General features: G+C 43.7%; 1 protein-coding gene across 10 annotated transcripts in view; it reads right to left on the bottom strand.

Annotated features, from left to right (window-relative positions):
• Positions 1–20,558: 20,558 nt before the first annotated feature.
• Positions 20,559–22,389, bottom strand: part of LOC126281239 (calnexin-like) — a 65,887-nt gene continuing 64,056 nt past the window's right edge. For all 10 annotated transcript variants that reach the window (XM_049980016.1, XM_049980012.1, XM_049980011.1 and 7 more), the window contains exon 11: positions 20,559–21,479. In XM_049980016.1, coding sequence (XP_049835973.1) covers positions 21,375–21,479 — 105 coding nt within the window. In that variant the 3' untranslated portion in view covers positions 20,559–21,374. The remainder of the gene's footprint in view (positions 21,480–22,389) is intronic.

Here is a 22,389-nt window from a genome sequence, read left to right as displayed (position 1 = left end):
ATGTCTCTCCTGCAGTCTTCCACTGGAGTTTATCAATCATCTCCATAACACTTTCGCGATTACTAAATGATCCTGTAACGAAGTGCACTGCTCTCCATTGGATCTTCTCTATCTCTTCTATCAACCCTAACTGGTACGGATCCCACACTGGTGAGCAGTATTCAAGTAGTGGGCGAACAAGCATACTGTAACCTACTTCCTTTGTTTTCGGATTGCATTTCCTTAGGATTCTTCCAATGAATCTCAGTCTGGCATCTGCTTTACCAACGATCAACTTTATATGATCATTCCATTTTAAATCACTCCTAATGTGTACTCCCAGATAATTTATGGAATTAACTGCTTCCAGTTGCTGAGCTGTTATTTTGTAGCTAAATGATAAGGGATCTATCTTTCTATGTATTCACAGCACTTTACACTTTTCTACATTGAGATTGAATTGCCATTCCCTACACCATGCGTCAATTCGCTGCACATCCTCCTCCATTTCAGTACAATTTTCCATTGTTACAACCTCTCGATACACTACAGCATGATCTGCAAAAAGCCTCAGTGAACTTCCGATGTCATCCAAAAGGTCATTTATGTGTATTGTGAATAGCAATGGTCCTATGACACTCCCCTGCGGCACACCTGAAATCACTCTTACTTCGGAAGATTTCTCTCCATTGAGAATGACATGCTGCGTTCTGTTATCAAGCAACTCTTCAATCCAATCACACAATTGGTCTGATAGCCCATATGCCTTTACTTTGTTCATTAAATGACTGTGGGGAACTGTATCGCGTGCCTTGTGGAAGTCAAGAAACACGGCATCTACCTGTGAACCCGTGTCTATTGCCCTCTGAGTCTCGTGGACAAATAGTGCGAGCTGGGTTTCACACGACCGTCTTTTCCGAAACCCACACTGATTCCTACAGAGTAGATTTCTTGTCTCCAGAAAAGTCATTATACTCTAACATAATACGTGTTCCAAAATTCTACAACTGATCGACGTTAGAGATATAGGTCTATAGTTCTGCACATCTGTTCGCCGTCCCTTCTTGAAAACTGAGATGACCTGTGCCCTTTTCCAATCCTTTGGAACACTACGCTCTTCTAGAGACCAACGGTACACCGCTGCAAGAAGGGGGGCAAGTTCCTTAGTGTACTCTGTGTAAAATCGAACTGGTATCACATCAGGTCCAGCGGCCTTTCCTCTTTTGAGCGATTTTAATTTTTTCTCTATTACTCTGTCGTCTATTTCGATATCTACCATTTTGTCATCTGTGCGACAATTTAGAGAAGGAAGTACAGTGCAGTCTTCCTCTGTGAAACAGCTTTGGAAAAAGACATTTAGTATTTCGGCCTTTAGCCTGTCATCCTCTGTTTCAGTACCATTTTGGTCACAAGAGTGTCTGGAAATTTTGTTTTGAACCACCTACCACTTTGACATAATACCAAAATTTCATAGGATTTTCTGCCAAGTCAGTACATAGAACTTTACTTTCGAATTCATTGAACACCTCTCGCATAGCCCTCCTCACACTACATTTCACTTCACGTAATTTTTGTTTGTCTGCAATGCTTTGGCTATGTTTATGTTTGCTGTGAAGTTCCCTTTGCTTCCGCAGCAGTTTTCTAACTCGATTGTTGTACCACGGTGGCTCTTTTCCATCTCTTACGATCTTGCTTGGCACATACTCATCTAACGCATATTATACGATGGCTTTGAACTTTGTCCACTGATCCTCAACACTATCTGTACTTGAGACAAAGCTTTTGTGTTGAGCCGCCAGGTACTCTGTAATCTGCTTTTTGTCACTTTTGCTACACAGAAAAATCTTCCTACCTTTTTTAATATTTCCATTTACGGCTGAAATCATCGATGCAGTAACAGCTTTATGATAGCTGATTCCCTGTTCTGCGTTAACTGTTTCGAGTAGTTCGGGTCTGTTTGTCACCAGGAGGTCTAATATGTTATGTCGGTTCTCTGTTTAACTGCTCAAGGTAGTTTTCAGATAAAGCACTTAAAAAAAATTTCACTGGATTCTTTGTCCCTGCCACCCGTTATGAACGTTTGAGTCTCCCAGTCTATAGCCGGCAAATTAAAATCTCCACCCAGAACTATAACATGGTGGGGAAATCTACTCGAAATATTTTCAAATTGTCCTTCAGGTGCTCAGCCACAACAGCTGCTGAGTCAGGGGGCCTATAGAGACACCCAATTACCACATCTGAGCCTGCTTTAACCGTGACCTTCACCCAAATTATTTCACATTTCGGATCTCCGTCAATTTCCTGCAATACTATTGCACTTCTTATCGCTATAAACACACCTCCCGCTTTACTGTCCAGCCTGTCTCTGCGGTATACATTCCAATCTGAGTTTAGGATTTCATTACTGTTTACATCTGATTTCAGGCAACTTTCTGTCCCTAGTACAATATGGGCGTTGTGACCGTTTATTAATGAGAGCAGTTCTGGGACCTTTCTATAGACGTTCCTGCAGTTTACTATTAGCACATTGATATTGTTATTCCCTGTTGCATTTAGCCTACTCCTACCTTGCCGCGTCTCAGGAGGCGTCTTGTTGGGCCTAAGGAGGGAATTCTCTAACTTAAAAAACCCCCAAGTGCACTCCACACGTACTCCGCTACGCTTGTAGCCGCTTCTGGCGTGCAGTGCACACCTGACCTATCCAGAAGGACCCTACACTTCTCCACTCGATAGCGGAGGTCGAGAAATTTGCACTCCAGATCTCACCAGAATCATCTAAGCCTCTGATTTACGCCATCCACTCGGCTCCAAACCAGAGGACCACAATCGGTTCTGGGAACAATACTACAATTAGTTAGCTCTGATTCCACCCCGCAAGTGAGGCTTTCCGCCTTCACCAATTCCGCCAACCACCTGTATGAACTGAGGATGACCTCTGAACCCAGACGGCAGGAGTCATTGGTACCGACATGAGCAACAATTTGCAGTCGGGTGCACCCAGTGCTCTCTATCGCCGCCGTCAGGGCCTCTTTCACATCTCGGATGAGACCCCCCAGCAAGCAGACAGAGTGAACACTGGCCTTCTTCCCCGACCTTTTCGCTATTTCCTTAAGGGGCTCCATCACCCGCCTAATGTTGGAGCTCCCAGTAACTAATAAACCCCTCCCCCTGTGTGCCTGCTCGGACCTTGCTGAAGGAGCAGCCACATGTCCACTCACAGGCAGAGCGGGCGATGACACACGGCCAGCCTCCATATTTATCCTCCACCTTGTGAGCCACAAATGCCACTGAACCCGCCACTCCCCTTGGGGAGAGGGTGGCCCAACCGCACCCGGTACCCGCGAAGACGTCTTGATAGCAGGGACAGTGGGTGACGCATGTAACACCTGGGGTGTACCATGCTACACACCAGACTCCCCACTGCCGCTACACTCCGAGGCAGCAGCCTGAAGACGGCTGACCGCGGCCATCAACACGTTCAGCTGTTCGCGAACAGTGGCCAGCTCCTCCTGCATCCGTACACAGCAGTCACACATCCTATCCATCCTAAGGAATCAATTTACTGTAGAGAGTTAATCAACTTTTAACTAGACTGCTAATTCACTAAAGGCGGCTGATTGTTGACTAAACTGTGGTTGCTAGCCACTTATTGTAGAAAACAATGAAAATAGCGCTACCTGTCTCTGGACTGTATTGAAAACAAACACTAGCACTACTGGCACTATGGCTGACTAAAGGGACTCTCTCTAACTGTATTCAAAACAAACACGAAATCTATGGAACACTATTACTAGCACTCGACAGTTAAAGCTTCCTAAAAGCAAAAACACACGGAAGAAGAAGTGACAAGTAAGAAAAATACAGTTAATATTCAAATTAAGGTAGCTCGCTGCACAGCAGACATGAAGCAGACGACAGTTATGACGACATGGAGTCCGTGTCAATGACATTTCCTTCCATGACCATGAGATCAACCAGCACAGTACCAGCTAGTCGTGGAGTGCCAAAGAGCTAAACTCCATTGACGAACTTCATGCTGTGTCACACCAACCACTACAGATGAGAGAGCTGAAGAACTACCAGCAGCAGTGCAGTACCAGTGCTGTACCCTCCGAGTGTGGGATGGAAGATAACGACCAGGGTTCCTGGCGAGCCACTGTCCAGTACACCTAAGCGTCTCCAGGTGCGGGTCCTACCAGCCCGGCGGTATTGGGTACAACGCCTGCCGCCTACACCGCTCCGCGGATGGTGTGGTCCAGGAAAGAAGAGGCGTGGAGTGGGATCAAGTACATTCCCTCAGCTGGTAGCACCCACCATCCTGTACCAGGCTAGGCTAAGCATCCGTATGAATGCAAGAGGAACATTTCGCTAGGATGCAGTTGCAAGGATTGGCGTAGCGTCTGACACCGAGAATCTGTTTGCGACCAGGGCAGAAGGCAACTACTGTCAACAGTGACAGTGCACCACCCTTTGTAAAAGTTGTCAAAATAAATGATTCACTAATTAACCAAGTTTTCTTATTGCCACGAGTGCTTTCAGACAATTCCCGACATCATGCAGAGTCATCATCCACTCAGCCTCTCTGTAAATTGCCCTCAAAAGTGTCGACCCCGCTATTTTCATCTGGAGGTTGGGCATCGGAGGTCCTCCGCCTCAACACTTGGAGTAGGTCACTGTAGTGAGAATCTAGACTTCGCAACAGCAACTGTAACATGGTGAACATCATGAAACGATTCTTCCTGTTCTGGTAGCTATGTCACGGGTTTGTGTTTGTAGAAGGCATATGTTGTCATCATTATTTTAGAAATTAGTCGGTAGGGGATGGAGGAAATAATAATTCTATGTAATAGTGTTAGTAAGTTGTGTTCATTAGCATATGTCAAGCTGGTTTAACCCATATGAGTTGTTGTGTCAGTGAATGGGTCACATGACATGTTACCGTTAAGGTGTGCAAGGGGTTTGATCTAGGGTGGTTAAAGGGTCGGGTGGACCATCATTCACATAATATAATATTAAGTTTTGTTGTCTGTTCTGGTGTAGTGTCACACATATCTGTTATGTATTGTGGTTTGGAAGATAGTAGTAAATTGCACACAAATGCCAGACACAAGGTCTGTTTCTATCAGTGAGACAATAACCGAATTAACAGATCAAGTATCACATTTGCTAAAAGATAATGCACAGCAGAGAGTGCAGTATAAGTAATTAATGGCACAATTAGAGGCTTAGCGAGCTCCACAAAATTCACAGCCAGGTTCGGGTGAAACAAAATATTCAATAGGGCAGTGTCACTTTGCAATAGATTCTTCTGTAGCTCACTTGATTACACTTTTCTCTGGGAAGACAACTGAGGATGTCATGGTATTTATTAGTGATGTCTTGCCTACAGCCAGAAAGGTCAGATGAGGTTATGTTATGGATGGCTAATTTACGCCTTGTGGGTGAAGCAAAGATGTATGTCATGTACTATGCAACACTTGGTTAAGCAACCTCATTTAAGCAATTACTGGGGGTTTGCGGCAGACATACCATAAACAGAATAGTGCTAGGTTTTTTAGAGAACAATTGAATGGCTTAACTCAAAAAGCAAATGGAACAGAAGAAAATTTTTTGGATCGAATATGTAAGGTTTACGCATAGACACATGAATTAACAGGAAATACAGACATTGATCGTGTTATCCCGCGGGAATCTGAGAACAGGGCTTTAGATGTGTTTTTGAGGGGTATTCTTGTGGAATTTTCATGACAAGTTAGAATGGGAGATCCGGATGATTTAGCTGCAGCATTGCGTATTGCCATATTTGCAGGAAGTAGATAGTGCGATGTGGGGATGCACAGAGAAACGATCGTTTGTTACAGAGAAAACTTGCTATCGTTGTGGGAACAAGGGACATGTCAGAGTACAATGCAACAAGGTACAATGTTACACGTGTGGGCATTTTGGCCATAAGGCGAAGGAATGTAGGACTAGAAAGCAGAATGGCAGAAACAAATGGCAGGACGCGATAAACCACACCGGGAATGTTTCGTCCATAGGAAAGCATTCCCAGTAAATCAAAATACTGCAGAATTTAAGGCAGAGACAGAATGTGATTTGATAGGCATTATAAATAGTAAGAAGTATAAGATTTTGATCAATACAGGTGCAAACATTTCTGTGGCTAATCTAGACCTTGCGCGTAGGAGAAGATTGGCGACTCCAAGGTATGATTTACGTGGAGTAGGTGACAATGTGGTGTCATTAGGGACAACATGACTCTTCTTCATATTGGAAATATGGGATTCTGTTAGCAAATGGAAGTATTGCTGTCTGTGGGACAAGGTTACTCTGTGATTCTTGGACTTAGACTTCCTGAATAGTCATCATGCTAAAATTAATCTTTCGCAGTTCACAGTCAAACTTGGCGGAAACTTGTTTCCAATGGGTACGAAAACTGTAAATGTTAAGACTGTCGCAAGGTGCACCAACAGCTAAAGTGTTGACAAATGAGCTGCGTGCACATGCATTAAGGACAGTTACACATGACAAAGTACCTGCTGGTACAGAGAAGTTAGTTTGGGTATTGGTAGACACCAATGTTCCACAGGAAAGATTGTGTGTGGTTGAGCCACTGCAGAACAACAAGGATTTGGATGAAATGCATTGCTATATAGGGAATCGTCTTGCGCACATATAAGAAGTTTATGGGGAAGTGACGGTTCCAGTTAGCATGGATAATTTCGGGGCAGATGGTGTGGATCTCCTGAAAGGTTTACTTTTAGTGAGCTTAGAGATACTCGACGAAGAGGATATCAGCGGATCACATGGTGATCATGACGTCCATAATCCGATAATGCAGGTGTACTATGGAACAAGGTTACTCAGTTGGGTGGACTATGGGAAGGCATGGTAGCTTTACTGATGCAGCATACAGATTAATTTGGTTTGAATGGTCCACTACCAGCAACACTGATCATACAGCATTGTATATGAACAGGGAATAATTTGCCTGTGTATAAGAAGCCATATAGGACTGCAAAGCATCTACAACCATGAGTAGACTGTGTGATGGTATCACACAACAGTGATAGTGCTTGCTCCAAAAAATCAGTTTGTAAATGCATGAACTACAACGGATGCATATCCAATTCCTAACATTTCAGATACGTTAGACAACCTAGGTAATTGTAGGTATTTTTCAATGATAGACTTTCGAAGCAGTTACCACCAAGAAGAAACGTTTGCAGATGACGGACATAAGACTGCATTCTTAGCCAACTCTGGGCATTACCAATATCAGAGCATGCCATTTGGTTTGAGGAATGCTCCTGGATGTCCTTCATGGTTTAAAACCCAAAATTTGTTTGGTCTACCTGGATGATGTAATAGTAGATTAAAAAACAATGGAAGAACACATTAAAAGTTTAAATGAAGTGTTTAGTAGGTTAAAAGCAGCATGTCTTGATTTAAGTGTAGAGAAATATCATTTTGTCCATGCACAAGTAATGTACCCAGGTCATATTATTACAAGAGATGAAGTCAAAAGATTCTAGACTTACATCAGCCATAAGCAATTTTCCAGTGCCAAAGACTACTAAGCAATTGCAATCTTATCTTGGTTTATGTAATTATTACCGTAGATTTGTAAAGGGTTTTGCTGAAGTCACACAACCATTAACCAGGTATTTTTCAATGTATTAATGTTTCCTGATTTTGAAACTGTATTCATATTCGCATGTGACACATCTAATATCGTGTTGGGTTGTGTATTACATCAAAATATAGATGGAAATAAACATTCAGCGGTGTATGCCTCCAGGCAGTTAAATAAAGCAGAAAAAATTATTCCAAAACAGAGAAGGAAATGCTAGCTGTCATACAAGAGCTGGAACTTAAATAGTGGCAACTATTTATTCACAACCAATACAAAAGAGTTACATGTTTGTACCTGTTAATGTCCTTCAAAGTAGTCACCAGCGTTGTGTAGAACCTGTTGCCCACGATGTGGAAGGTGTAGTATACCATTAGCAGAGCCTGTTCTGTTGATGGTGCGAATGGAGTGGTCTACTGCCTGTTGAATCTCTGGAACAGTTCTGAAGCGAGTGCTACGAAGTTGTTCCTTCATACTCAGAATCAAATCAAAGTCGCAAGGACTTAAGTCCGAGGAGTATGTTGGATGGTATAGTACTTCCCAGTCCCACTGACCGAGCAGAGCAGCCACAGCTTGTACTGCCACGCATTGTTGTGCAAAATGATGGGTGGGTTGTGCAGAAAGTGTTGCCGCTTCTTTGGCAAAGCTGGTCGCAGGTGATGCTCTAAAAACAAACAATAATACTGTGCACTGACGGTCTGCCATGGAGGAATGTAATGTATTAGGATAATACCATCACAGTCATACACGAGAATCACCATAACTTTAGACCGCTCTATTTGCAGAACAGACTCTGCTAACAGTATACTATGCCTTCCACATAAGTTCTACACAATGCTGGTGACTACTTTGAAGGACAGTAACATGCGCAAACATATAACTCTTTTGTACCAGTTATGAATAAATAGTTGCCACTAAGTTCCAACCCTCGTATATGGAATTTCATACTTTCGTTGTTATTTGTATGGCTGGAAATTCAAAGTCATTATGGACCATGCTTCTCTCAGATGGTTATTAGGGTTAAAGGATCCATCACCGAAATTAAATGAATTCGATTGTGAAGTGATTCATAAATAAGGAGCTTCAAAAAAAAGCTGACCCTTTAAACACAAAGGTTGCAGCTTTACAAGTAATGGGTTTTGATTGGGCAGACTGGATAAATGCACAACTAGCTTACAGAGAGTGAACATTGTTTCACACACAGCCATAGTTTGAAATACAAGAAGGCTTGCTATGCAGAACTACAAAGTGCAGACCATGTGTTGTCGTTCCTGCAGTGCTGAGACAGGAAGTGTTATGTCAGGCTCATGAGCATGTTTTATCAGGTCACGGAGGTAAACATACAACAGATAGATGATGTAGCACAATATGTAAAAAAATTTGTTCCGTGTGTGCAACGATCCGATTTAAGCCATCAAAAGATTGAGTTACGATGACTACCTGAAGCAGATAGACCATTTTCTTTTTTTAGGATTAGACATTCTGGGACCTTTTAACAAAACATCTGCTAGGAACAATTTTTTTAAACAATTTTGGACCATTTTTCGCGTTATTTCTTTATGGTAGCTATTTCTGATCAGAAGGCCAGTACAGTAGCACAAACAATGGTGAACAATTGGCTACTGAAGTACGGTATACCTGAAATTATTGTTACAGACTAGGGCAAAAATTTTGTATATGAACTACTGAAACAACTATGCCGGTTATTACAAATTAACAAGATATGTATCACTCTGTTTCATCCTCAAGCAAACAGGTGAAGTGAACAAGTTTACTGTACGTTATCTAAGATGTTGAGCCACTACATTGACTCAGCATTTAATTTAGATGTCCGTCTGAACCTAGTCATCTGCGCCTACAATGCAAAAGTTCATACTGGAATGTGTCTCTCGCCATCTGAAGTTGTATATGGTAGGAAAATGCTATCACCTGCTCCAACATAAGCTGGGTCCACAAGGCGAACCAATGGAAGAATTTGAAAAAAAGTTAAGAGAAATTTGGAAAATGGTGAAAAGCACCAACACAAAAGCATTACAAAAACAAGAGCGTATTGGGCAAAGAGCAAGTAAACTACCACATTACAGAATAGCACTATGAGTGTTGTTAACTAATCTTTATATTTCGACAGGCAAAACTAAGAAATTTTTGACAAAGTATCAAAGACCGTACCAAGCTGTTGAAATGACTTCACCAATCAACATAAAATTGCAATTACAAACAAGGACTCTGATAGACCCTGTCAGTCCAATCAAACCATTTGAGGGTGCAGTTAATGCATTTCCACAAATCTCTTCAACCAATCCCGAAAGATCAGGATGAAAGGAGCAAATACCTAAGAAGGATACATCTTATTCACTTAGATCTAGGAGGAAGTAAAGTAGGATTCTCCAGTGCAATCCACGTATCATGATTGTTGTTATTATGTTAGTATCATTTTTTCTTCTATTATACTGTTTTGTCTTTAGTTAGCTCTTTGGAGGAGACAGGGGAGTGATGATGTTTACTGTATTGTCTGCCATCGGGTTCCCCTAAATGGCAGGCAGCACCGCATAACAGCCACGGTATGAGGGAAACAAACCAACAGCCAAACAGGTGAAGACCTCAGGTGAACACGCCGAAGATTCCAGTTGATTAATAGGAACCTTTCCTTGCAGAGGTTGCTGCGACATATCAGGCCACGGATTCCTATGCCGGGTTTCTGTTGGCTCCAGCTCACTATACAGGCCCGGCCGGTCTAAGGCAGACCAGTCTTCATCCGCTGCTAATGGCAACCGCTACAGCAGAGTCTCCGAGAAGATATCACCAAAGCCGCAGTAATGCACTGCCAATCGAAGTACCTGCCGACTGAGAGGAACCACATCTCCGGCTAGATCGACGTACATCTACATCTACTGTACAGCCAGCTATTGTATTTTAGAAGAAGTTACGTTCAATAAACTGTTGGAGAATACAACAGTGGCGACGAGTAAGGATACGACAACCCAAAGAAGAAGAAACCACAACAACAATAACCACAACTACAACTGCAGCAGCAGAACCTATCAGTGCAGCAGGTACTGAATCAACTTTTTCAACAATTCGCAATACTGCAGCAGCAACTGATTCACCGTCCACCGACACCGCCAGTGTTCCCGGCATTTGATGAAGACAATGAAGATTGGGAAACACATGAAAAGAGGATTCGTCAACATTTCATGATTCATCAGGTATCCCAGGAAAATGATCAGAGAGCCTATTTTCTTTCTTGGAATGTCTCCCGTATGTACGTGCTCCTGACGAAACTCCTGCCACGTGATCCTGACAGTCTTACCTTCACCGCCATATGTAAGTGTCTCACCTCCTACTATCGCCGCAGATATCACGTCATGGCACCAAGAGTGGAATTTCACCACAGTCGAAAGAAACCCGATCAGATGTACTGACAATGGGCTGCTGAACTCCAAGGTCTCGCTCGGAAGTGCAACTTTGTCACCCACATATCCCACAAATCTTACGCAGATGACATGGTCCAGGATTACCTGAACCAAGCAGCCCCAGACGCGGCATTCTGCCATGACGCCTTAAAGTTGGAGTACCTGTCGCTAGATCAAATCATATACCTTGCATTCAAGTCTGAAGTTTCCACTGCAGCTGACAGCAGATTGCAAATGTGGGCTAACATTGCGGCCATCCGAGAAGAGACTTCCGACGTCCAGGAGGACATAGCGCCCATATACGCACCTTCACGCTGCACTCCCCAGCGCAACACCCCGGCATCTTCTCGGCGTACGGAAAAGAAAACAAGACGGTCGTTCCAGGAAGACAACCAGCAGCCGCTGCCAGGCCAGCAACGCCGCCGCAGGGAGCCCCTGCGCCTTCCATCTTGTCCGGGATGTTACTCCCAGCATGAATGTGAGGATTGTTCTGATCGCTGGGCGACGTGTCGCCGTTGCAGTCGGGACGGGCACCTTGCATCTGTCTGTCGCTCTGCCACGGCGCCAATCTCCAGGTACTCCGACACTGAGGCGTCCACGGACATCAACCAAGTTGTGTCTTCAGCGTCCCCCAAACTGTATATTGATGTCACCATATTGGGTAAGCCAGTTCGAATGCAGGTTGATACAGGGGCTGCAATATCCCTACTCCATTACACTACCTACACTGTCTTAGGAGCGCCAAGCCTTCAACCGGCTCCTCAACCCCTCCTTATGTACAACAGACAGGAAATCGCTTTGTTGGGGCAGTTCACGATGACGGTTTCTTACAAATCTGTCAGTCGTACGATTTCTTTTCTGGTAGTCAACAGTTCCAATACTATCGATCTGCTTGGGTTGGATGATTTCCAAATGTTCAGGTTCACAATCGACGATCAAGTACATCTGGTTTCTCCACAGGAGCCGTTTTCCGAAGTTGACTCTCTCTGCACCGAATTCCAGGATCTCCTCTTCCCCGGCATCAGGTGTGCCAAGGGGTTTGAAGCGACACTCCACCTCCGGCCGTCAGCCCACCCTTGATACTTCCGGGCGAGGCAGGTCCCCATCGCTCTCCAGCAGCCACTGCGCGGCGAATTGGACCGTCTGCAACAGGAAGGGGTGCTATGGCTTGTCCAGTTCAGCCCCTGGGCCACACCTCTCGTCATCGTCCAGAAGCTAGGCGGGCGTCTCCGTCTCTGTGGGGAATTTTCAGCGACCCTCAACCCCACCAGCTCCAGGTGGACGACTTTCCGCTCCCACGGCCTGATGATCTCTTCCGTAAATTGGCCGATGGTCGTTACTTTACGAAAATTGATCTCCCTGAGGCGTACCTCCAGGTTCCTTTGGATGAAGCTTCTCTAGCCCTCACCGTCCTGAATACGCCCGCCGGCCTGTTCCAAGTCACACGCCTCCATGTTTGGCCTGGCTAGTGTCCCGGCCATTTTCCAACGCTTCTTGCAACAACTTCTGCAGGACATTCCCAGTTGCATTAATTACCTCGATGACATTGTCGTTACGGGCCCTACTGCTGCAGCCCATCTTACCAACTTACGTCAGCTGTTTCTTCGCCTCCTTCAGGCTGGGCTAAAATTCAATAAGGAGAAGTGTTCCTTTTCAACTTTCTATTTAGGACATGTTATTTCACATAAAGGCACCTCGCCGTCATTTTCCTATGTGGACACCATACACCACCTGCCTCCCCCACGGTACAACCATCAGCTGAAATCCTTCCTTGGAAAAATATCGTACTACCGGAAGTTCCTTCCATTGGCTGCTCAGGTGGCGGCCCCCTTATATCACTTATGCTGCAAAAATGTCCCCTTCAGTTGGTCCCCGGCCTGTGAGACGGCCTTTACCACCCTTAAACGCCAGCTGCAATCGGCCTCCTGCCTCATGCCGTATGATCCGCCTCTGCCGTTGCTCCTGGCCACGGCCGCCTCTGATTACGGGGTCGGGGCTGTCCTCTCCCACAAGCTTCCGGATGAGACAGAATGTCCGGTGGCTTTACTATCCAAGGCCCTAACTGCCACCCAGCTGAAGTGCTCTCAGATCGAAAAGGAGGCACTGGCTATTGTATTTGCCTGTTCCAAACTCATGCCTTTTTATATGGATGGGCCTTTCATACTGTCACTGACCACAAGTCCCTCCTCTCCGTTTTCCCCGGAGGCCCGGCTTCCTACGAAGACGTCTCAGAGGCTTCAACGATGGGCCCTGTTCCTCTTGCAATTCCGTTACACCTTGCATTTTAAGTCCATCTCTCAGCACGCCAACGCGGATGTTCTTTCCCGTCTTCTTCTTGGTCCCGACCCTGCATTTGACTCTTTGATTGTCCTCGTGTTCCAAGTTGATGAGGCGATCTATGACACCCTGCGCAGGTTTCCCATCACGGCCTCCACGGTGGCAACTGCGACCACGCGTGACCCATTTTTGCGCCACGTCCGTTCCTATGTTGAACACGGGTGGCCCAGCTGTGGCCCCACCCGTGCCAGCAGCACCTTCGGTTCTTTTTTTCTATCCGCCATCAGCTGTTGGCGGTGGATGGTGTCCTATTGTGGGTAGACCCTATGTCCACTCCGCGTGTGGGTCGTTCCCCAGCATCTACGGACTGAAGTCTTGCATCTCTTACATCAATGCCATTGGGGAATCACTCGCACCAAGACGTTGGCCCGGCGTCACATCTTTTGGTTCGGGCTTACCAGGGACGTCACTCACATGGTTCAGAATTGCTTCACGTGCGCCCAACAGCTGTCCTGGCCCCCTCAAACCTTCCTCTCTTGGCCTAAGCCGGCGAGTCCCTGGGATTGCATTCATTTGGACTTCACCGCCCTCTTCCTCAGCCACCAATGGCTTCTCGTCACTGATGCCTTTTCACATTTTCCATTGTACGTGCACTACTTCGGAAGCGACCCTCGCTGCTCTCTAGAAAGCTTTTTCCTTGGAAAGGTTGCCACTAACAATTGTTACTGATAATGGCCCTCAATTCCGGAGCCAGGAATTCGCGACGTTTTGTTCTGCCAACGGTATTCAACACGTCCTCACTCCGCCCTTTCACCCGCAATCGAATGGTGTGCCTGAACGCCTCATCCGGACATTTAAGGCCCAAATGACAAAATATACCTCTGCCAACACCTTGGACGAGTCGCTGACGTAGTTCCTCAGTTCCCATTGGTCGACACCCATTGGCTCCCATAGTCTGGCGGAACTTTTGCATGGCCGGCAACCTCGTACCCTTTTGCACCTCCTCCGGCTCGGAGGACCAAACAACGGGTTCCAACTGTACAGGCTCCCTTTGTTCCGGGATCCCTTATCTGGGTAGAAGGTTTCAGCCCGAGAGCCGGATGGATTCAGGAGATGATTGTGCGACTGCGAGGCCGTCAGCTCTTTGACGCCCGCATCGCTGACAAAGTGGTCCGCCGACATCGCAACCAACTCCGGCGCCGGTATCAGGGTTTTCCGACCACCTCTTCTTTCCAGCAAGCCGCTCCGTTTTCTTCTGGCCACCCGGATGTGCTCCCGTCCACCATGGTTGGTGTGCAGGGGCGCCAGACCCTGTCCAGCTGCAACAGCCGTCGTCTCCACAGCGGCTACAGGCTCCAGCGGCTCCTCCGCCGGCCCGACCGGCTGTGCCATCCGCCATCGTTGATGAGGCCCCCATGCCCTTGGTACCGCTGCCGCCGATGTCGCAGACTAGCCAGCAACGCCTGCACGGTCCACCTTCCAGGCAGCACCCTGTGGACGTTGATGAAGCTATACCCCTGGGGCCATTGCGGCCGGCTTCCCCGCCTCTTCCGCGACGCAGCTCCGCCTGTCTGGCCCGCCACGCCATGCCCTACTCTGCGGGGGCGAGTTTTCACCGCCTCATCCATGAGGCCGCCAAGGCCGAGCAGGATGACATCGCCCTCCCCTCCCCCCTGGGAAGGGAGGTGTGTACGGTCTGCCATCGGGTTCCCCTAAATGGCAGGCAGCACCGCATAACAGCCACGCTATGAGGGAAACAAACCAACAGCCAAACAGGTGAAGACATCAGGTAAACACGCCGAAGATTTCATTCGATCAATAGGAACCTTTCCTTACAGAGGTCACCGCGACATATCAGGCCACAGATTCCTATGCCGGGTTTCTATTGGCTCCAGCTCACTATATAGGCCCGACCGGTCGAAGGCAGACCAGTCTTCATCCGCTGCTAATGGCAACCGCTACAGCAGAGTCTCCGAGAAGATATCACCGAAGCCGCTGTACTGCACTGCCGATCGAAGTACCAGCCGATCGAGAGGAACCACATCTCCAGATCTCCAGCTAGATCGACGGACGTCTACACATATTGCATAGCCAGCTATTGTATTGTAGAAGTTAAGTTCAATAAACTGTTGGAGAATACAACATTTACCTTTACCCCAGGTTATGTGCCGAGATGCTGGCCAGAAAAATTCTGCTGTGCGCAGCTCTGCTATATTTTTGCAAAGCAGATATACTGCAGAATTAACCACTGCACAATGGTACCCTGTTTGTTAGAAAAGCAGATGTCCTACTAACAAGTCACAATTGGATAACTGCATTTGCATTTAATGTTTGGGAAGTGAGAAATGAAGTAAGAAGACTAAAAGACAGGTTTGTAGCATTACAGAAAGAGGTGGATATAGGACTCAGTTGCGTCAGGTAACCAAAATTGTACCGCGAGCATCAGTATGAAGGAAGCGAGGTTGGTTAGATGCAGGAGGAAAAGTATTAAAAACTGTATTTGGGACAGCAGATAATGAGGATATTGAGAACATCCACAGTAAGATTACGAGTGTACAAGAATTACAGGATACAAGAACAAAAGTGGAATGGCACAAAACACAAATAGGGAATATGGAGCAAGGAGTAGTCAATGCGACTAGAACAGTAATAAACTTAAGAGCTGAATTAGAGCATTATGCATGTGGAACCAGAAATGTTTTGAATAGTGATTTAGAGAATATTCAAACTCAATTGAGTAGTTTAGATGATAAAATGCTAGTAGCCACATCACTACACATTCCAGTGAACACATTAGATGACACAGAAGTAGAGGCAGAGACATTACTTGATGCAACACAACATGCTACTGATGGGCAATTGAGTTCAGCATTAGTGAGTTCACAGCAAATTCTCGTAGTGTTAAATAAGCACAAAGAGACTTCCCTGAGGAGTTGCAGCATATCGTACCAATGACAAATAGGAATATAGCTTTAATTTGTTGTATATCTGCCATAGGAGTAGCCACTGATCATGCTAAGATACATGTTAGAATTAAATTCCCAGTAGTAGGAATGAATACACAATACCAATGTTACATAGTGCATCTATATCCAATAAACTGGAGTACAATTCAGAAATGGGTGCAGTTACAAACATGAGAAATATTAGTTTCTAAGAAAAGAGATGCTCATGTTTTCATGCCCATAACAGATTTCAATGATTGCGTTCAGGAAAGAATTATTATTTGTCCATCAAGAATGATACAAACAAACCAAAAGTCATGTGAAATGCAATTGTTTTTAGGGAAACTAGAAGCGGCAGAGTGTGAGAAAAAAGTTTTGGCGCCGCAAATGGAATTCCAAAGAATCTGAGACCACTGGCTTTATTCTATGTGTATGTCAGTAACAGTAATCATTACTTGTTAAGAAAACGGAAAACCTACAGAAATTATGCAATTAGAATTACAAGGTAACGCATAGCTAATAAATGAGACTAGTTGCAAGATAGCAGGAAGACAGTTTCATCCCCAGCTACCATTACTGGTACAACACTAATTAACGTGTCCAGACCAATGTTGTATTGGCCACAGAAACCCCCACACTACTGAGCTAACATTATCCTTGAAGTTGCCTATCTTGCAAATGGACTCCTCAGTTTGTATATTTTGCTTCTTTTTTCACAGTTCCACATAACTTCTTCCTGTTAACTCGATTGATCTGTGTTCAGTTTTTCAAGGCCTATCCACTGTGCCAACTTATAACTGAATCTCAGGGGAAGCGATGGGGAGGTTCCCTTGTAAGGACAGGTGAAGGTGAAAATTCGGGATGAATTTTAACTAAGGGGAGGGATGTGTTACAGCACAGAGTAATATGGATTCTGTTATAAAATTTTTAATGGAGTTCAACCACCCTGATGTGTGTGAGGCTGGACCAGGAAGCACGGTGATACAAGACAGTTGGGTAGCACAGTCTGCAACTCTGCAGTAAGTGAGTGAGTGAGTGAGTGAGCACACACAGCAGGAGAACAGGAAAGGACAGCGACTAAGCAAAATAACAAACAAGCTCGTTTGTGCGGCAGGTTGCTGGAAGAAGCAATAGACATGGTTCGGGAAAACACTCATAGACCAGTTTAATTAGCTGCTAAGAGAGAATTAAAGCAATGGTAGCAGAATAATGAGGCCACAGGCAGTCATCGCTAGTAAATTGCACATCGCAGAACTATAGAGGGCTCTTTAAATACTGAAGCCATAGCTCCAAGTAAGGGAGAACGGTTCAGGTCAATGGGAACGATGGAGTCTGTGTTGAGGACATTCCATTCCATGACCATGTTGTTTTACTAAGTCTTGTCTCAGATCAAACAGCACAGTAACAGTCAGCCACGGAGTGCCGCAGAGCTGAACTCCACAGACAAACTTCATGCCGTGTCACACCAACCACTACTGATGGGAGGTTTGATGAACTACCAGCAGCAGTGCAGTACCACATGCTGTCTCCGAGTGTTAATTCTGATGATCTCATTGGCCAAAAACTTACTTGCTTGACAGTCTATTTGTTGTGCCTATCTGCATCTCAGCATGTCCATTATCATATAGTGAGTAGCAATCCATCCTTTTCACAATACAATCATTATTCCATCCTGGATTTTCCATTGTTTGATTTCACAATACATTTCTCAATAATATGAGAGTGGTTTGAGAAGTTCTCAGAATCACCACGAGAGGTCAGCGCTAGTGCCACAAGTTGTTCACGTGATATTCATTGGACTGTTACCTGTAAACACGTTCCACGTCAGTGCTCTTGAAAGAGAGCTGTTAAGGTGACGTGGCTCTGTTCTTGTTCCTGCACAGTGATTTGCGAAGATGGGGGAAAAATAAATAAAAGAGATCTGAGCAGTAATTAAGTACTTCTTAAAGAAAGGTATGAAAGCAAAGGACATTCATGCCTATTTCCAGAATTCACTGGGGGACTCTGCTCCTTCATATTCAACTGTTGCCAAGTGGACAAATGAATTTAAATTTGGTCGGGAGAACTTAGATGATGATTTGGACAGTGGTTGGCCAAGATGTATCCCTACCTCAGAAATCATTGCAAAAGTGCACAAAATTTTCAGAGAGGATCGCCGATTGAAAGTGCTCACGCTTGCTAGACGTCATGTGAAAAGGTGTGTCACATTTTAACTGAAGAATTAGAAATGAAAAAATTATCTGCTGGATCGAAAACACTTGAGAATGGACATATCGGAACAATGTTTGGCCCGTTTTAGGAGAAATGAACAAGATTTTTGTGCTAGTTTGTGACCACAGATGAAACTTGGGTGCACTACTATACTCCAAAGACAAAACAACAGTCAGAGGAGTGGAAACGTGCTGATTATCCACCACCAAAAAAAGCAAAGAAAATTCCTTCGGCAGGAAAGGTCATGGCATCAGTATTCCAGGATGCAAAGCGGATTCTGTTTGTAGATTATCTCCCCACTGGGCAAACAATTACTGGAGAATACTATGATAACCTCCTGGACAAATTGCAACAAAATATGTGCCAATGCAATGGCAAAATTACACAAACTAAGGTATGAATTGTTTCCACACCCACCTTATTCACCTGATATGGCTCCATCAGATTTCCATCTCTTACCAAAACTGAAAATTTTTCTTGGTGGACAAAGATTCACTTCAAATGAAGAACTGATAGCCAGAGTTGACAACTATTTTGCAAGCCTGGAGGAACCTCACTTTCAATATGGCATCAAGGCATAGGATTATCATTGGACCACATGCATTAATCTACAACAAGACTACATTGAAAAATAAAAACGTTTCAGTGATGCAAGTACTTTTTTCCTATTCCATTCTGAGAACTTTTCAAACCACTCTTGAAGATCACAAAATTTATCAGGACGCATTTCAAAATTTCTCACATGTATGTAAGCAAGGACATTCAAAATTTCTGAGACTCTTGATATCAAGTGATATTTTTCAAACAGGTAGTAGTTACTTTCAGGATGTGCCTTGAAACGCTGGTTAGCCCCAAATAGCAGAGGTCTATGGGTGTAAGTTCTACAACATACTGCTCTTGCGGGGCTTTCAAAGGCTCTGTTCGTTGAGCGTATGGTTGTCCTACCAACCACCATGATTTTCACATTCCACAGCTTGCAATGAAAAGGAATTAACAGCTATCAAATTCCTGTCTCTCTATATTTTTATATCCTTCAGTCCATTACTAATTGACTTCAACTATTAATGTTTTGAAAGTGTTGAAGATATTTTTTGTTTCTGGCATTGCCAATTCTACCTGCTGTAAGAAAGACATGTTAAGTTTGTGAATGTTTTGCCAGAAATTACTAAATTACAGTAATAGAAATGGCACCATCTAATGAAAGTCTGATGAATGATTAGAGGAAATAATCACTTAAAATATGTTCCATTGCCTTTATTTGCTAAGAATTTCCTTGCTTGCTGAAAGCGTACACGTGGTAAAGTGAGTTACTAGTAAGTTTCTTTCTGTCAGTATTGTAACTGGATTTGTGTTAATTTTACTTTTTTTGAATAACTATAGCATTCTGAGAATCTGAAAACAGCACAATACGAACTCAGTTTGCAATTTATTAGGAAAAATGTTGAACATGAGCTTAGGGTGAAAGTGAAGGAACTTTGAGCCCAATTCCAATCTTAAAATCAACCGAGAAAGAAAACATTCACAACAAGGCAAGAGTATGTATGTAATTTTAAAGCAATTATGTACTTATAATGTAACAAACGCAGCCATTGCCATCAAATTTCCTGACACTTCACCACAAAAAATTGTATTAAAATAACGCATTTTGGAGAGATGTTTTGTTTGAATACGAAAACCAACAAATAAAGCAAGTTAGTTTTGCACACACTTAAATCAACATGGGGGTTGTTCGATTTGCTTCTGTCAACCAATCACAGCAAAGGCCCTGTGACGAGATGAAACAACACCGTTGCATCATGCGAACTACTAACTACCACTAATTGAAAACACATGAAAAACATTTATGATTTCAGGTTAAAATTGAAAACAGAGTAAACATTAAGCATATAACACCACGTTCAAACTAGCTGCCATTGAAGCAGCAGTAATCAATGTAACAACTGTGCCAGACACTTTTAGTCTTATGTAGGTGTTGCTGACCACAGTGCTGTATTTTGCCTGTTTACGTGTATCTGTATTTGAATATGCATGGCTATACCAGTTTCTTTGGCGCTTCAGTGTTTATCACCGGTGAAATTTCCTCTTAAATCAAACAAAAAATATTGTGTAACACTGTTTATTTCTAAGTACTTCACTTGTTCTTAAGTGAGAACATACAATAAAACAGATTATATTTCAATTTATTGTGAAAATGCATAAATATTTCTAACAAGCTCACGTCCGATTATTCGTTATCTCCTTACAAAATGATTATTCTATATTAGAACCTCAAATTTCTACAATAAATACTTTTGAAATAATATACATGGAACATGGATAAAAGTATAACATATTGGAAGAATGAGGTTACTAAATGACAATTTAATACTCTTCAGCATCTTCCAAACTAAAATATCTAACAGCTTTAAATTTCTTTACATATCATTATGTAGAAATAAATGGCATGGAATGAAATGAATGTTTATCCTGGCAATGATTTCCAGCATTATAAGGCATTGATAGCAAGATTATGCAAACACTACAAAAACTTTGGTACACACTTGTTACTTCAACCATATTCTCTGCGACACATCCATACTAAACTTTAAGAAAACAATAATAATTATATATAAATAAAAAACATAAATGAAACAGTTAAAATGACCAGAACTGAAGCAGTGTAACGAAAATATTTCAACTGCATTTTTTAAAAATAATTGAGTTTGTTACCCACATTTGATTCACACTGACAGTCATGAACACATACAGTAATACATGAAAACTATAAACATCTGCACAATATTTTCAACAATGTAAAACAAACACAATCAAAATTAGCACTCTATGTTCAGAGTTTCTCTTTCAGTCACAAAGCACAGTAAACTGAAGCTGCACTTTGAGGTAATGCAAAGATCAGCTGCATTGTTTTAGGACAATTTACTCCTTCCGGGGGCGTCTTTTCTTTGGAGACCGAGGTGCATCTCCTGCAGCTGTTTCCCCATCAGCATCTTTATTTTCTTCTTCCTCTTCTTCAATTATTTCCTGATTGGGAAAAAAATATTGTCAGTGTAACAATCAGCAACTTTATATTCAGTTTCACTGAAGTTTAATATATTAGGCTATGAATGATTTTAAAAGTTATATTTTTGTTTAGCCTTACAGAGGTTGGAGAAAAATATGGAAACCTTATGAGAAATGCGTGCTTGAACATAAATGCAGATGGCCACCGAGCCTGCAGGTTAGGCTGTTGTACTTGACAAAGAGTGGCACCTGTGCAATGCTATAACTCTGTTGCAAGTGTCAATCATGGTCATAATAGTGCTCTGTGTAGCTGCGAGTACATTATGCCAGTTAAATGAATCTGAATGTAGGCAAACTGTGGTGCTTATGTTGCGGGTGCTTCCATACAAGATAGCCAAAGTGATGGGTGTTCCAATCTGATATTTATGCCGCATACACGAAAAGCTGAAAAACACCATCCGCTAAGTCACAACACGGACGAAAAGTGTGTGTTGAGTGGCCACAGCAGATGGCCACTGAAGATGATTGCGACAAAAAGTAAGAAGAAGATAGGTGCAAAAGTCACTGTAGAACTGAATGTCACACTCTCAAACTTTGTCTGCTCAGAAACAATGCAGAAGAAGCTGAATAAGTAGAAACTGCAGGGCTAGCTAAAATTCCAAAATAACTTAGCAGTGATGTAAACTCCCACAACAGGAAAACGTGGTGCCAAAGCCATAAAACAGGGACTACTGAGCAATGGACGAAAGTCATTTGGTTGGATGAGTCTTGTACTACACGGTTTCTAACTTCTGGGCAAGTTTTATGTCCAAAGAGTGAAACACAGTGGAGGTTCAGTGATGACTTGGACAGCCATATTATGGCATTCCAAGGGCCCCATGATTGCTCTGCAAGGTCTCACTACTGCCAAGCACTGAGAGACTATTTTAGC

Source organism: Schistocerca gregaria, chromosome 7 (genome assembly GCF_023897955.1).
Source record: "Schistocerca gregaria isolate iqSchGreg1 chromosome 7, iqSchGreg1.2, whole genome shotgun sequence".
Classification (NCBI taxonomy): Eukaryota; Metazoa; Arthropoda; class Insecta; order Orthoptera; family Acrididae; genus Schistocerca; species Schistocerca gregaria.
This window is presented reverse-complemented; position numbering and strand designations above follow the sequence as displayed.